This window comes from Bactrocera neohumeralis, chromosome 5 (genome assembly GCF_024586455.1).
Source record: "Bactrocera neohumeralis isolate Rockhampton chromosome 5, APGP_CSIRO_Bneo_wtdbg2-racon-allhic-juicebox.fasta_v2, whole genome shotgun sequence".
In the NCBI taxonomy this organism is placed as follows: Eukaryota; Metazoa; Arthropoda; class Insecta; order Diptera; family Tephritidae; genus Bactrocera; species Bactrocera neohumeralis.
The window spans coordinates 12,308,585-12,324,721 of NC_065922.1; the positions used below are offsets into that span (position 1 = coordinate 12,308,585).

The window sequence follows — 16,137 nt, forward strand, 5'->3', positions numbered from 1 at the left end:
TTAGAAACTACAACATTTTTTCCCAAATATATGGAAATCATTCAGTTTGAGGTCGAAATAAAATTTTGAGAAAACTGCCCAGCATTATGTATGATATACCTGTATTAGTATTAATCAGCAACCTCAAACAAATAATATTTTTTTTATTTAAAATTGAATTCAGTTTATTAAATTTTTTTTTTCTATAAACATTTGTGCTCCTCACGTCGTACAAAAACACATAAGAAACACTGCATGAAATGAAATTTGCCATTACCTTTAAATTACGAAGCTACTTTCACAGGCAGGGCGTATGAGTAACCTTAAATAAATTTTGAATGAATGTAGCATTTTCAAGCATACAAAATGAATTTCACATCAGCACAACGCTTTTGATAACCTTTTCGCACTTTCGCCCAACGATTTTCCATACCAACAGCAACTTTGGTGCAATCCGAAACTCAAGTGAAAACTTTTTTCTATACAAAGTCGGTATCGAGTATCAGCAATGGAATCTGGCAATTTCCTGGAAAAACATGCAACTAATAACAAAAGCGCCGAATTCTTCTGCAGTTAATGAGTACTTTTCATATACCGCTGGAAATCTAGCTGCGCAAATGGCAAACTACACTCGTTTAGAATTCAACAATTAAATGTTGTTTTCATGAAAACTCCAGTGGTAATGAAGCCGCTGTGGTTGCAAGGCCATACCTGTTGGCAGCGCGACGCTATCGAGTTTCCGATTTGCCGAAATGTTAATTAAAACTTTAAACATTACACGCTTGCGCAGGCGTGTGTTGGTGTATGGAATGCCAACTAGTGAAAACGGGTGTGTGTGTGTGGGCAGCGCCACGGCAGTGAAAAAGTTAACTCATTTCGACGCGCCAGAAAGTTGAACCGCGCGCTCGGCTGCGCAGTTAAAAGGAGTGTGTGCAGTTTATGTGCTGCGCCAATGCTCGTAACTGTAGCTGTTCGTAAGGCCGTAAAACACGTATTGTGGCAACAATTAATTACGCCAAATGTGCGCTTTAATTGCTTGCTGCGCGGAGTATATATTACCGTGCGCCTCAAAATATGCCTCGCCAATTAATTTGTCTTAATTTTTCGTTTTTATTGTGCTTTTATCAGCTGTTTTTTCTGTTATCTGTTGCAGGTTATTTTCGTTCTTGCCGCTTTGGTTGCCTGCGCGCATGCCAGACCCGGCGGCCCAGCGGCCTACTCCATCTCCGCGCCCAGCGTAGACCACGCCTCCGTGGGCAGCTCACAGGAGCACACCGTCAAGGGTCACTACGGCCAGTCCTCGCAGTCGGAGTACTCCAGCGCCGTGCAGACCGCGCATTCGCAATCGCACGTGCAACGTTCGAGCATCAGCAATGACGCCGCCCTCGCGCCACATGTTGGTGGTAAGTGTTAGCGGATTGTGGATCGAAGCGCTCAAAAAAAAAAAAACAAAGAAAAGCAAAAATCGCTTATATTTAAGTATTGTTTTTAATATGAAAATGTTTTGTTTCGCACCAATTCACAACACTTTAACCGTATTTACAACACATTTCGCACTTTCACACTCTCTTGCACTCTCGTATGCTTCTTCCGCACTCTTGCACTCTTATAAACTTGCTTTCGCTCTGCTAAAAAAAAATCTGCTTACATAAAAAACGCTTAAAACGCTATTGCAAACAATAAACAATAAGGTCATGTCATCGCCGCCGCCGCGCCCATCGCTCATGCTTATGCCGCGCCGACCGCCTACGCCGCGCATGCGTACACCGCCCCAGCGGCCACCATCAGTCATGGCTATGCGGCACCTGCTCTAGCGCTGGCGCACTCTGCGCCCGCTCTCTCGCATGGCATCACCTACGCCGCGCCAGCTGCGAGCTATCACGCTCCGGCTTACAGCGCGAGCTACCACGCTCCAGCTTACAGCTACGCAGCTCCATCGTATAGCTACCAGGCGCCAGCTATACAGTATGCCGCTGCCACCGCGCCCGCCGCCTATGGACATTACGCCGCCGCTCCTGCCGCTCTCTCGCATAGCTATGTCGCTGCTGCGCCCGCTGCCACCTTGAAATATGCTTCGGCACCTGCTTATGGTATGTAGAAACGCACCTACGCTTTGTGCGCAGTCCAAAGAAAATGCCACTAATTGCATTGAAGTAGATGTTATGTAATTGACATATATATTTTTTATCTAACAGTATGTGTCAGACTACTAACAACTTTGAAAAACGAAAGAAAATTAAATTTGGTTAGGTCCATATTTATTTTTCCATATGGTGTTGGGTTATATGTATGTATGTATATATATAATATATCCTCAATCTCCTATTTGTGAAGCTAAGCCTTTTCGAAGCTACAGTATCCGTATCATATAGTATATATCGTATTTACAGTGAACTATATTTTAAGTTAATCGGAAGGACTTTCCCGCGTTATTTTAATCCACGAACAACCAATCAACCCTGGTCAAATTGGTCCGCTTTATATCTCTAGAAGCCAGAAAAATTAAAGGTTAAAGCCTTCTATCAAAATATTCTTCAAATTAAGAAGCACTTTGGAAGACAAATTTTTGATTACAGCTTTTGGTTAAAATATCCCTTAAAATAACTGATTCGGCATCACCGGTATTAAAAATTATCGCTCAATTTTGGACTTTCATGTGAACTGGTTTTCAAGTTCAAATCCATATAAGGACTTTTTCAAAATTGAATATTTCAATTGCAACGAAAATGTTTTACCCAACAAAATTCCGTCACAATCCTAAAATATACATATATAGAATATCCTGTAGAGAAGTCTCGACCGATTTGAACTTCTTTTTGGCTTAATTTGTGTAAAATTCGGGTAGTGTACAAAGTTTTAGGGTTGCCACCAATATCAAGTATTAAATTAAAATTTTTACGCAATAATGAAACACTATAAAAGTCAATTTCAAAAAATGGCATTTTAATTTGAAAAAAAAAAAAATATGTTTCTAGTGAGGAGGATTGCCACTTGCCACTTAATAAATAAAAAGGCTGCCTAAGTAAGTTTAAAGTTGAAAAAAAATTGAGCAGCCATCTATTTCACAATAAATATATAAACTAAAAATAACGTTGCAATTTAAATAGGAAAAAATAATGGAGTAGCGGTGGCAACCCCCTTGCAAAAAATTAAATAATTTCGAAATACGCTAAACGATTGAAAAGGCTGCTTAAGTAAGTTCAAAGCTGAAAAAAAATCGAACAGAGTTGCCACCTGTTCGCAAAAGATTTTAATTATATTTTTTAAATTCGTGAAATTACAGTTATTTTTTTCTTTTAAATTTCTTCTTTCTTTAAGGACCTTCCCCTTACCAAAAATTTCCTTGAAAGTTAGGAACGATTGAATAAAAAAATATGAAAAATAAATTTTTCAAAGGTTTTAGAATCACTACTTTTCACACCTTTGTATTCACATAACTTTGCAACTTAAATTGGAAAAAATAATAGAGTAGAGTTGCCACCCTACCAAAAAATGAAAAAAAATTTTCGAGATAATCTATGTAAATAAAAAGGCTTCTTAAACAAGTTTAAAGTTGAAAAAAATATATCAGAGTTGCCACCTGTTCGACAATTTTTTTTTTATTTTTTTAAATTCATGATATTAGAGTTCTTTTTTGGACTTATAAGTTTTAGCTTTTTTAAGGACTTATCAAAAATTTTCTCGAAAGTTAGGGACGATTGAATAGTTATGATAAATACCGGCTTGACAGTTACGAATTTTTGAAAGACTGTGGTATATTTATTTCCATTTATTTTATTAGGGAGCTGTACTGTTCCCTATATGTATTTTATTATTTCTTACATACATATTACACAAATATTTATATATGGTGTACTATATTTTATAGCAATGCATTTGTCTGTACTTATATTTATGCAAGTGGGCGTATAAATAGCTTTAGCTTGTACTAATGAGCAATTTAACTTTATATGCTGCCAACTATTGCACTGCAAAGATTTTACTTTTAAATTTACCTTTATAATTATTTGTGTATATATGTACATATATAATTATTGTGTGTGTGGGTTTGTATGGATGTGTGGAAATGAGAGCAAATATTATGAGTATTTATGGCAATAACTACGCTTCTTCGTAAAACTATTTTTAAATGTAAATATTACTTATTAATAAGCGTCGGCAGATATTTTTATATTAATAGTCGTGTATCTGTATATACTAGGGTGAGCCGAAAAAAGTATGATATTTTAAAAATGAATTTAAGAAAGAAAGAATCAAATCGGATTTTTCAATTGAAAAAAAAATCTGGTTTTTAGGATACTGTCAATTTTTTGGCTCACCCTAATGTATGTGTATGGTACAGGTTATACTATATACAAATATTATACATATACATAAAATATTTCATTCAAGTTTCTAGTGCCCATGCAGAGTTGCCTATCATCAAATTTTTAAATTTTTTTTTGTAATAAACATTTTTAGTTCCTTATCTTCATACTCCTTAATAACTCACCATACCCTGATCTGATCAATGAGTTATTATTAAAAAAAAATTAAAAAGATTACATGATTATTAAGATGATATGCTGTCGTTAATACAAAGAGCTCAGTCAACAGATTTACCCTTTGTTTGGTAGACATATCTCCACTTGAGATTATAAAAGACTCTTAGTAGGCTGTCGGTTAACCCCAACGGCGTAGCCATAGCAGCTGCCAGCCGCATTAACTTCTTATGACATTTTCTATATAGCTATAAAATCAACAGATGACATACACATACTTCTTTGTTTTTGTTAGCCACCACCCATACAAAAACACCTTTATGGTTGAGCATTCTTTTGCGGTATCACCAAGTTACATATTGACTGCCACATTTAATCTGCTTAAAAGCTTTATGCAGTCAGGTGATGTGCTGTTGAACTTTGTAATGAAGCGTGAACAAAAACGTCACACTTTAAAATATATTAACGACTATAGAATGCGCATAGATAGCACAGTGAAGAAAAGCATTAAAAATACAAGCATACATTTAGGCGACGAGCTGTTTGTTGAGGCAGATACGCTAGAAAATGTACATATATTGTTTATGGAATGAAGTTTGGTTTGTGTGACTCATATGGGAAATTCATATCATGTTCAGACAGAAATTTATTATATTTTATATAAGCCAAAGCCAAGACAAATATTTATACCTTGAAGAGGGTTTAAACGAAGCATGAAACGCAGAGTAGGAAAAGTGGGAGACTTTATAAAAAAATATATATTAAGAGCGTGACGAGCTGAACAGATTTGAGCATGTTCGTCTATCTGCCTGTGTGTCTGTATAAACGCGGGCTAGACGCTCAGTTTTTGAAATATTATTCCGAATCTTCGCACACGTTCTTTACTGCCCAAGAAGCTGTTCATTTGTTGGAACCGCCGATGTCGGTATTATAACAAATAGTTGTCATACAAATGAGGATTAGATAAATTCATGTGGATTGCACCGCGACCTAAGGTCTGTTATGCCCTTAGCTGTCATACAAACTGATTGGTCAAAATCATGTCCTTCAACAGAAAGCTTTTTTAGTTGACAAGATAACTTCTCGAAATTAAGCATAGAACATGGACCAAAACAACGCAATAATCTTAAAATTAATTGATCTGTTCGGACTACTCTGGTGTTGCTACCATACAAACTAACCGAACTACCATACAACTAAGGAGCCTTTTTTTTATTTCTGAAGGGTTTAACCGAAGTTAACAGTTTTTCTTGTATTAAATACTATTATATATATACATATTTGATATGATTTAGACCATCATTTTAAGCAGAATTTAGATAACATAACAAAACTTTCAAATTGCTATGAAAGCTCTAAAGCTTAAATGGAAAAACTTTCAAATTCCTATGAAAGCTCAAAAGCTTAAATGGTAAAACTTTCAAATTGCTATAAAAGCTCAAAAGCTTAATCGATAAAACTTTCAATTTGCTATGAAAGCTCTAAAGCTTAAATAATAAAATTTTCAAATTGCTATGTAAGCTCAAAAGCTTCAATGGTAAAACTTCCATTTTGCTATGAAAGCTCAAAAGCTTAAATCGTAAAACTTTAATTTTTTTAGACCATCATTTTAAGCAGAATTTACATAACATAACAAACGACAAAACATTCAATTTGCTATGTAAGCTCAAAAGCTTCAATGGAAAAGCTTCCATTTTGCTATGAAAGCTCAAAAGCTTAAACGGTAAAACTTTCAAATTTCTATGGAAGCTCAAAGGCTTAATCGATAAAACATTCAACTTGCTATGAAAGCTCTAAAGCTTAAATGGTAAAACTTTCAAATTGCTATGTAAGCTCAAAAGCTTCAATGGTAAAACTTCCATTTTGCTTTGAAAGCTCAAAAGCTTAAATCGTAAAACTTTCACTTTTTTATGAAAGTTCAAAAGCTTAACTAATCGCTGAAAGAGTTGATTGTTTGCGAATACTTTTAAATATCATGAAAAATCACTAAGACAGTCGATTTTTCTATTGTTCGAATTCCGAAATTACTAAAAAATCTTTAATTTTCGAACATAAAAAAATCTTTCACAGAGGTTGTTGCAAGAAAAGCTCATGAACTTGCGGATAATTATCGATGTATTTGAAAGCATTGATTTTATGATATTTTAAAAAATTTTTTCTTCCAAGAGCTAACTTATTCTATAATGTTTCAATATTACTATAGAGTATCCTATATGCTACTGATTTTATGAATAAAGTCGTCCCATAAATATAGATTTACTTAAAGTTTAGCTGTAGTCTACTTGATCACCGGTATGCTACAAAACTTTTGTCTTTTCAAGAGTAAATTTAGTAATCAGTAAAATATTTAATATTCAAAGATAACGCAAAGGTTCTGAAGTTCTTCTAAAGCTGACTTTTTCTATTTTACCAGAGGAACTTTGAAAAAAATCAAATTTCGACGGCCTATTTTCCATTTTGAGCCACCTATATAGGAGGGTTGCCTTTCATATTTCGGGATTAGAGAAATTTATTGTTTTTCAAAATATCCTCCATTAAGATCTATACACTTTTATATGCTTTTTTACGATCGGAAATAAAAAGAAGTTCCATGCCATGCCAAGTCAGAACTATAACTGTATATAACCACTGTATTTCTTATAAAGTGTTTCATATGGAACTTTCAATGCTTCAAAGTATTTTCTGAACTAAAATTTTACGGTAAAACTGCCTTACCCACTCTCTCCCATTCACTCTCATCCTTTCACAGTAAATATACTGTCAAAATAATTTCTTCGAAATTCTCAAACTGTTAGCATATTTTTCTCTGCCGTTCCAATCAACTGCAGACCAATCAGTCACGTGCTCAATAAGTCAGTTTTTAATTTACTTTTGCCACAGCAGGAACTAGCTGCATAAAGTACCATGCATACATACGTACAGATATATGTATACATTGATGTGCCGCTATATAATTTCCGTGCACTTCCTACATGCCAGGGAGAGAGAGAAAGAGACGACACACACACTCATACAGACTTTTACAGAACTTGAAAGATAACTTATTTTAAAAGATGTCGCTACAATGTTACCATTGCCTTGCGCATCATTTCTGCTCTATTACACCAGACTGCGCCTAGTCGCCCTTACTCTTTCTCATCCCCATCCTACCTATCGCTTCGAGCGCTATAAACGCGCTATTGACGAACTGGACGTTTGTCAAGTCAATTCATTTATTCGTCGCACAGTTTCGGACACATATTGGACAGCTGTGAAATAGTAAAGCTTTATATATTTATACAGTACCGTTACAAGCGACATAGCTCCCAACAACGCTGGGCAAGCAGCACACGCTTGAGCATAGTGTGCGGCTTGCAGCAACAAAACTAATCAATCATTATTAATTTTTTGTCTTCCCGCCGCTGTTGGCGTTTTCGGCAACTGTCGTGCCACTGCCGTTATGTCGCCAATGTATATAACGCTGTGTGTTTGGTGCTCGCTGTTTGCTGTCGCGCTCTCATGCGCCGCAACCAAGACCACGGCAGACGACTGATTGATGTCGCTTCCGGCGCGCCGCGCCTGCCGCTGGCAGTTTTGTTAGCAAATTTCGTTAAGCTGTCAGTCTTCTGCCTGTCAAACCGAGCGGCTATCGTAGCAGTTACCGGCAACACCGCATATTTATGCACACATACATACATGAATAGAGGGGTGCGCCATTTGTTGTGAGTTTTTTCGTAGTTTTTGTGCGGACTCTGGGGTATTTCGCTTCGCTGTTCGTCGCTTGTTCGCTTGTACGCTAACTTGTTTTCGTGTTCTTGTTGTTGTTTGTTTGTTTCGCGTTTTATGGGAAACTTTCAGCTTCCTGCTTTTTACTCGCGGCTTCCGTTGTTTATTTTGTATTATTTTATTTATTTATTTTTTGTGTTTTTGTTTTTATTTTTTAATTCCCTATTTACTTATATATATTTATGTTGCCGTCACAAGCTTACAAATTTCTAGGGAAGGCTAATATCTCTCTGGCGCATAATTTGCAAGTTGTTGTGCCCAAAGTTGTGCTACAACAATGCAAGCAACAAATATTTGCGTTTGACTCTTTAAGTCGGCATAAATGTGGTATTTTCTTAAAGTGTAGAAATAGTGGTGACAAAGTTTAAAGAAGGACCAGAAGACAATTTGTTTGTAGGTAAATTAAATTTTTCACAATTGTCCTTCTGAATATTTAACTGATATATATTTAAATATTTTCGCTGTTTATCACTTTTTTACGGACATCAAATATGTCCAGTTGCGCCCAGTAACCTCGAAGCAGGTTTATTTATGTATTCAGCCTAAAACTGTGCTTTAAAAATTTTAAACATTTAATTTCCAAGGAATAATTTGACGAGGAAAGGATAAAAGAGTCAAAAGTAGTTGAATGCGCTAGATAATGAACATATCTTAAAGCTAAATAATAATTTTAAGTTTTTAGGCTTCGGTTTCCAAACCAGATGCTAATAGTTGTAGACCGTAATATTTGGCTTGTGAGGTTTTATATTTCAAATTTTGAACGTTTATTAAGAAAAACATGAAAAAAGTATGATTTAAAGTATTGCGCTTCTGAAGCTTCCTGGCAATAAGTGGAGAGAGTGGATAGAATCCAAAAGAACTTCGCCATCCGGGCAGCCAAGAACGAATCCAGCCACTTTTTGTTACTCAGTTTTGATGTGAACCATAATGCAGTGAGGGAAACATGCTTCGACTGGAACAAATTGTAGTTAGAAGTAGTAAGTCTCTGTCCCTTAAGGTAGCAAAGAATGCCAGCCGTTGTTTTTCAAATAGTTTGCAACAAGAGGCCGAGCGTTCTCATCATGGCTAACTATTGCTTCATGTATATCCGGCTCATTTTTGGCAATCGCTCGCCTTAACTTCATGCGTTGTTGTCGGTAGCGTTCCCCATTAATGATTTCTACCGGTTTTTAGAAGCTCATATTACAGCTATTATAACCCCATCAAATGCAAAACATTAATATGCCTGTTGGGCAAGCTTCAACTGTATTTTTGCGTTTACCCATTACCCATTTTTCAACACCAGACACAATCTGATACAAAGAAACAGTTTCCTTTTGTAGCGTTCAAATTGTATTTCCAACAACTAAAATTGTCTTTCGTAGTCTAAAGCCAATTTATTTAGAGACTTCAAGTCGCATAGGTCGCCTAGTTTGAAACCATGTATCGGCTAGAGAGTCGATCTTGACGGAGCCTTTGGAAACGTCAGTTTACACCTAGTTTGAAACCGACCAAGAGGTGGTGTGTGCCGATTCTCTTCTCACGGGTCACACAGAACGATCGATATATGCGATGTTGTTTATTCCACGGTAGTTGGCAGAGATTAGGGCATGCTTTCGTCCGACCATATTCAACAAAGAAGCAGATGCATGCTCCTTATCAGTTCTTCATCGTCGTGTTTGAATAGCTCGGCCGGCAATCCATCGGCTATCAGCGTTTTGTTAATCTTCAGACGGGTAAATGCTATTCGAACTTCTTTACGGTCGGGCAATGGAGTGCCCGCTCTATCGTTATCGATTGGGAAATCGGGTTCACTATCTCCTGCTGTTATGCTTTCACTGCCATTCAGCAGGTTGGAGAAGTGTTCCCTGTATAATTTCAGTATGCTCTGGACATAAGTCACTGGTTGACTTCTAGTTTGTGTAAGAGTATGCTCCGCTGGAGACATCTCTTCCGTCTATCACAACATGATCGATTTGGTTGGTAGCTTTTCGATCCGGACATGAATTTTTCTATGCTGGAATCTAGTACAACAGACAAACATATTTCGGACCCCAGCAAAGTGGATCCGCCTCAACCCATTTGGGGTTGTTTTATCAATGAGTCTGAATTTACCGAACGTTGCGCCAAATATACATACCTTCTTTGCTCACTATGGCGTTAAATTCGCCAAGCACGATTTTGACATCGTGACGGAGACAGCTCTCATAGATGAGCTCCAAGCGCTCATAGAAAACATCTTTGGACACATCGTTCTTCTCTTCCGTCGGGACGTGAGCGTAATTCAGCGATATGTTGAAGAACCTCGCTTTGATGCGGATTGTGGTTAGACTTTCATCCACCGGGATGAATGTCAAGACTCGTCGATGGAGTCTCTCTCCAAACACGAATTTCACACCGTTTTTGCGCTCCTTTATATGGCCACTGCAGTAAATGCCACAAGGACCAACTCGTCTCAGTCATTGTTCCGACCATCGCATTTCTTAAACGACGGTGATGTTAGCCTTTGCTCTTACTAAGACATCAACCAGCTGGGCAGCGGCACCTTTCCAATTAAGAGATCGAACATTCCCGGTGCCTGCCCTTAAATCGTTCTCCTTAATACGTTGGCAGCGGTCGTCATCAAAAGGCGGATCACTTTTGCGAGACTGTTGTTTGGTTTTTAATGGTTGCGTTTTTTACGTGGCAGGTCACATGCCCAGCGTACAACCCTGGATCCCTCCCCAAGGTTTCGCCCTCTCACGGATGTTTTTTGGCTACCCAGAGGATACTTGGTCTAAGACCGGAAGTCGTGAGCTGCTTGAGCCATACGTAATGCAATTTTTTCTGGCCACTCCCAAGTGAATGGCGATCAGAGAATTTTCCTCGCTTGCGCGAACTTCTACACATGACTCCATCCTCCGAGTTAGCTTAGGTTATACTGGCCGACGTAACACGTCATCCTCCTTAGTAATGTCAGATGGAGATTCAGATTAATTTAAACTGAAGTGTTCGTCGTTCGTCAGACCTTAACGTTTATAACGTTTAAGAGAGTCTTGCTATGGAATTTTAATACTTCATACCCCTCAAGATAGTTCCTTGACCTATACTAGTTCCTGAACTATCTTAAACGTCAGAGAAATCGTGGTTAAGACATTAAATATTTTCTGAAAACCTGTGAGGGTAAAAATTCTCAACTGCTTAAGATTTGATCTTATGACGCTTTGTTAGATTATTAGAGCTTCTTACTGTAGAGGAGAGATAGCCTCTTTTCTTTTACCCAATTACTCCTTTGACCACATAGCCAAAGCAACTGATTAGAAGTTGAAATTTCATGCTAACATTGCTACCTCTTGTAATGGCGGTTATCAATTCAGCGTTTATTTTTGTAAACCACATAAATAGATATTTCAAAACATATTGATATTTGCCTGTACTGAAGAAACTGAAATAAAATTCTGCTTGATTAAGTGTTACTGTTATAACTATATTTGAAATGGACCTACTCCGAAGCTTTTAAAAAATTTATGGTTCAGAAATTAATACCAAAAGAGTGTCTGTATCTCAAAATTTCATTAAAATTTCATATTTTAGAATTATGTATGTATCAAATCCAGTTATAAATAAAATATACTCATATATCAATTACAATCTGTCTCAAAAACCCAGTAATTTCTTACAGGCAATGCCACCCACAAGTCAACGAGATTCTACTTCTTCTTTGATGCGAGAATCAGCTCTTTGAATTTATGGCTCAAAGTCAAGACAAATTCTCAGTCAACATTTTGAGCACATCATTAATTTCTTACAAATAATAAATTCTACACCATAAAAGAGCTGAGGAGTCTTTAAGTCACAAGAAAATCTCTCACACATCCATATATAATATATATGTATATGTGAGCAGTGTCCCGGTCGCACATCGAAACTGCATTATTACATAATTTATGACATACATTTTTCATGCATTCAGAGAACGAACCACAATCAAGCGCTTACAAAGGAATGCAGGAGCACAAACACACTGCTATATAGGCACACATACATATATCTGAGTGTGTGTGTGTGTATTTGGAGTTTGCGCGTACTTGTGATTGCAAGTTGTCATAAATTCAACTGCGACGAGTATTCGCCACTTGCCTTAGCACCGCATTGATTTATGCCTTTCTCACTATGCACACAATGTGCCGTTATGCCTTTTGTGTGCATAAAAACAACAGAACGCACTCACACACACATACATGCATATATATAAGTGTGTGCAGCAGCTTGTAAGTGAATTCAAGTGAAATCTGATCTGCATTATCGCTTGCATTATTCTGCTTTCTTCGCCCGTTCTCCTCTCTTCACGGACTTACTCATTTAATTTCTTCGCGGTAAGCCAAAGCAGGTGCCAGCAGCACTAAGAAATTCCATTTCGCCGAGTGGTGGCTGAAATCCCATAAGCTCCTGTGTGTGTGCGTGTGTGTGTTTACTCAAAGTCTTTAGCACTCGCACTTGACTCGCCTGACATCTTTGTCTGTTTACGAGTGTGAATCTATGCATCGGGTTACACATTTAGCGAGTGCGGTGAATTCTATTCCAACGTCTTCGTGCTAAGTGATGCGAGGCATGTAGTCACACTCGTGTGTGCCGTTGTTTTCCTGCAATGCGTGAAGAAATGCATTTTATGCGTTGATGTGGTGGTGGTGTTGGTGCACACGTGCCACGAAAGTTGCTGTGTGTGAAGACTCTGCCTCGTCCTGTTGGAATTTCAAATTACTTGGCAACTCTGTGCGTGGAAATTTCCCGTTACAACACGTACTTTTGGCTTAATGCGCGCGGTTTAGCTGCAATTAGGCGCAAAGCCTTTATTGTTGGTGAATCTTATGTTCGGAAAATTACAAAAACAATTTTATAAGTCAATTAATGTTTTACAAAAGGCTAAGCTTGCTGAGCTTCCTTTGGTCTAATCTTTTTCTCTTTGTTTATCACGCACTTTGACTTGAGTTGCAAAATATATGAGATTTTAAGCTTAGCAGATCTTTCGAACTTAGAGGTGGTCTCTCTCTCCATCTACTATCTGCAGTACCTAGAGTGATTCCCACAGTACAAATAGTTTCATAGTATGGTAACCGAGGGCTTAGGAGCTTTATTTTCAGCTTTTAAAACGACATTATATGGTATTCAATCTTTTCTCTATAATCTTTTACCAGAGTACGCACCTGAAACTCTTGAAGAACCTCTTCATCGCCTTGAAACGGATGTATTTTGGCTACCCAGGTGATACTTGATCTAAGACCAGAAGTCGTGAGCCGCTTGAGCCATATGTAATAGAATCGTTTCTGGCCACTTCGAAGTGAATGGCGCTCAGAGAAATTTCCTCAATTGCGTGAACTTCTACACATGGCTCCATCCTCCATTTACAGAATTTACTTTACTCTAATAATCGGCGATTATTTCTGAAAAATTGTGTGTCTCCTTGATTACGTGGCCAGTTATTCTTCTAAAGTAGCTTAAATAATCGAAAATACTTTCAAAAATCTTAATTCTACGAAAATTACCTAACAAATATAGTACTTCACTTAACTTAATCCTGCCATAAGTTCTGTTACAAGTTCGGGCCGTTATAAAACTGAAACTTTTATATATATATATTTGTTTTAAATTGATCTTGTTTAATAATGAATATGTTAAGTGAACGATATACATACGAAATGGTCACCTTCAGTTTTCACAGAAGATCTCAAACGTCCCCAAACGATTCGACTAGAAGTATTGATCGCACACACAGTTTCTATTAGTATTGACGAGGCTGCTCCTGCTCGGACAAAAAATTGTTTGAGACTCTCCAAATTTCTCTGGGGTATTTGGCAGGCCATATTCTCCAACACTAACAGTAAACTGTAGTTCGACGAATTCAAATCTGCCCTGCTTCTCCTAGACAAAGCTTACGCGTTTATAGCCAGCCATTCATCTGCAGCTATCAAATATCCCTTTTATTGCTTTCAAGCTACTGCTGCGTGGTTTTTACCTTGTTGCTGGAGGAGAATTTCGCTAGAATATATCATGCTCTCCATGGAAGAGAGTACGAAAGAGAGATGCTTTACTACGCCTTCTAAAACACCTTATTTGTAAACATTTGCGCTTTCAGAAGTGAAGAGATGTAACGCCTTTACAGGAGGCTCTCCACCAAATCATTACAGCAGCTTTGAAGCCTTGGAATACAATTTCGTTTATCGAGTTTTGAGGGCCGATTACACTAACTTAAAAAAATCGTAAAAATGCTCTCATATCTACGAAACTATTTGTCGGATCAACTACATATTTTTGGAGAATATTCTCAAATATAGGAAGTAAATATTTTTATAATCACAAGTGGTTATAATCTCTTCAAACTATATATTCTTTCGTCGAGAGAATTTTTTGTTTTGAATTGCCTACCCAATTTTGATGCCACCTGCTAGTAAAAGCGCCACGACTTTTGCACTGAAAACTCAGAACTCATTTAATCACAGGTCTTAATCAAGTATATAGACTTAAAAAATATATATTTATTGATTTCAGTGAAAGTTTTTTTCTCCACTAAAAAATGACTGGGTAATTAAATATTTCCCCTAAAAAGAGATGTTTGAATAAGCATAATTCATGGAACGGGCTGCATACAATTTTGTTCGCCTGAATATACATTAAAAGAGGCTCTTTTAGCTATGTTTTGTTGTTTCAACTGCTCAAGTGGGACACTGGTACCGAGTGCAAACGTATTAAGGGCAACGATTTAAGAGCATGCACCAGGAAAGTACGGTTTCTTAATTGGGAAGATGGTGCTTCACAGCTGGTTGATGTCTCATAAGAGAGGCTGACATCACCGCCGTCCACGAAATACGATGGACAGGACAAGGACTGAGACGAGTAGGTCATTGTGCCATTTACTACAGTGGCCTTGTAAAGGAGCGCAAATTCGATGTGAGATTCTTGGTGGGAGAGATACTCCGTCGTCGAGCCCGGGCATTCACCCCGGTGGATGAACGTCTAGCCACAATCCGCATCAAAGCGAAGATATTCAGCATATTGCTGATTTGCGCCCACGCTCCGACGTAAGAGAAGGACGATTTGACCAAAGATGTCTTCTATGAGAGCTTTCATCGCCACAATATGGTCATCTGTAGTACTGTAAACCCATGAAAAGAGGTTCGACATACACCACCTCTCTGTCGGTTTTAAAGCTGGTTTTGACAACACGAAAAGGAGCTGCTTTTATGCCGCTAAATCTGAATTTGGTAACCCCGCTGGTTACGGCTGTATAAAATGACGTTGAACAATACCAAAAACTCCGTCAGGTTCGCGAAGTACCTCTCCAATTGCTTGTCGAATTATGTTCCAACAGTACCAGCAACTAAACAATAAGAAATGAGCGCGAATTTAACTAAATTTGTAAAGCCCGATAGTCTGGCAGAAAATTTTAAGTGGCTTAAGCACCAAACCAACAGAAATCACAACAACAACCCCGCACATGCTTAGAATTTAAACGGTTTACGATGCTTAAGTGGCGAAAATGAGCCATTAGCCCAGCAACATATGACAATTTGGTGGCTATCGGGTAGGCAGATGCACTGCACGACAAACACCACGAGGAGGCGAAGCGTGCTGGCGGCGAAGCGAAGATGGGGCGCAAGTATGTCGACTTTAATTATGACAAAAAGCCATTAACGCCGTGTTAATAAAGCAGCGGCTGCTTGTTGTACACATGTTCGTGACGCTCGGAGCTTAAAAGCTTTGTGGTCGGGGGATGTTGTTCTTCTCAAAATATTTACTGTTTCGTGGAAACATTTGTGTTTAGTTAACAATTTGTGAGTGGCGGCGCAATAAACTACCGCGTACTTGCAGATAAATAAGCCGCCGTGTACTTGGTTATGTGTTGGTGTGACTGTAAAGCTTTACTCTCGCACTCGCGTGTTTTTACTTTCAAAGTTGC

The 16,137-nt window shown here is 37.9% G+C and overlaps 1 protein-coding gene across 1 annotated transcript in view; it reads left to right on the top strand.

The window, feature by feature from the left end:
• Positions 1–16,137, top strand: part of LOC126758086 (cuticle protein 16.5) — a 31,127-nt gene that overhangs the window by 10,957 nt on the left and 4,033 nt on the right. The window contains exons 2-3 of the mRNA XM_050472114.1: positions 1,133–1,382; positions 1,671–2,069. Coding sequence (XP_050328071.1) covers positions 1,133–1,382; positions 1,671–2,069 — 649 coding nt within the window. The remainder of the gene's footprint in view (positions 1–1,132; positions 1,383–1,670; positions 2,070–16,137) is intronic.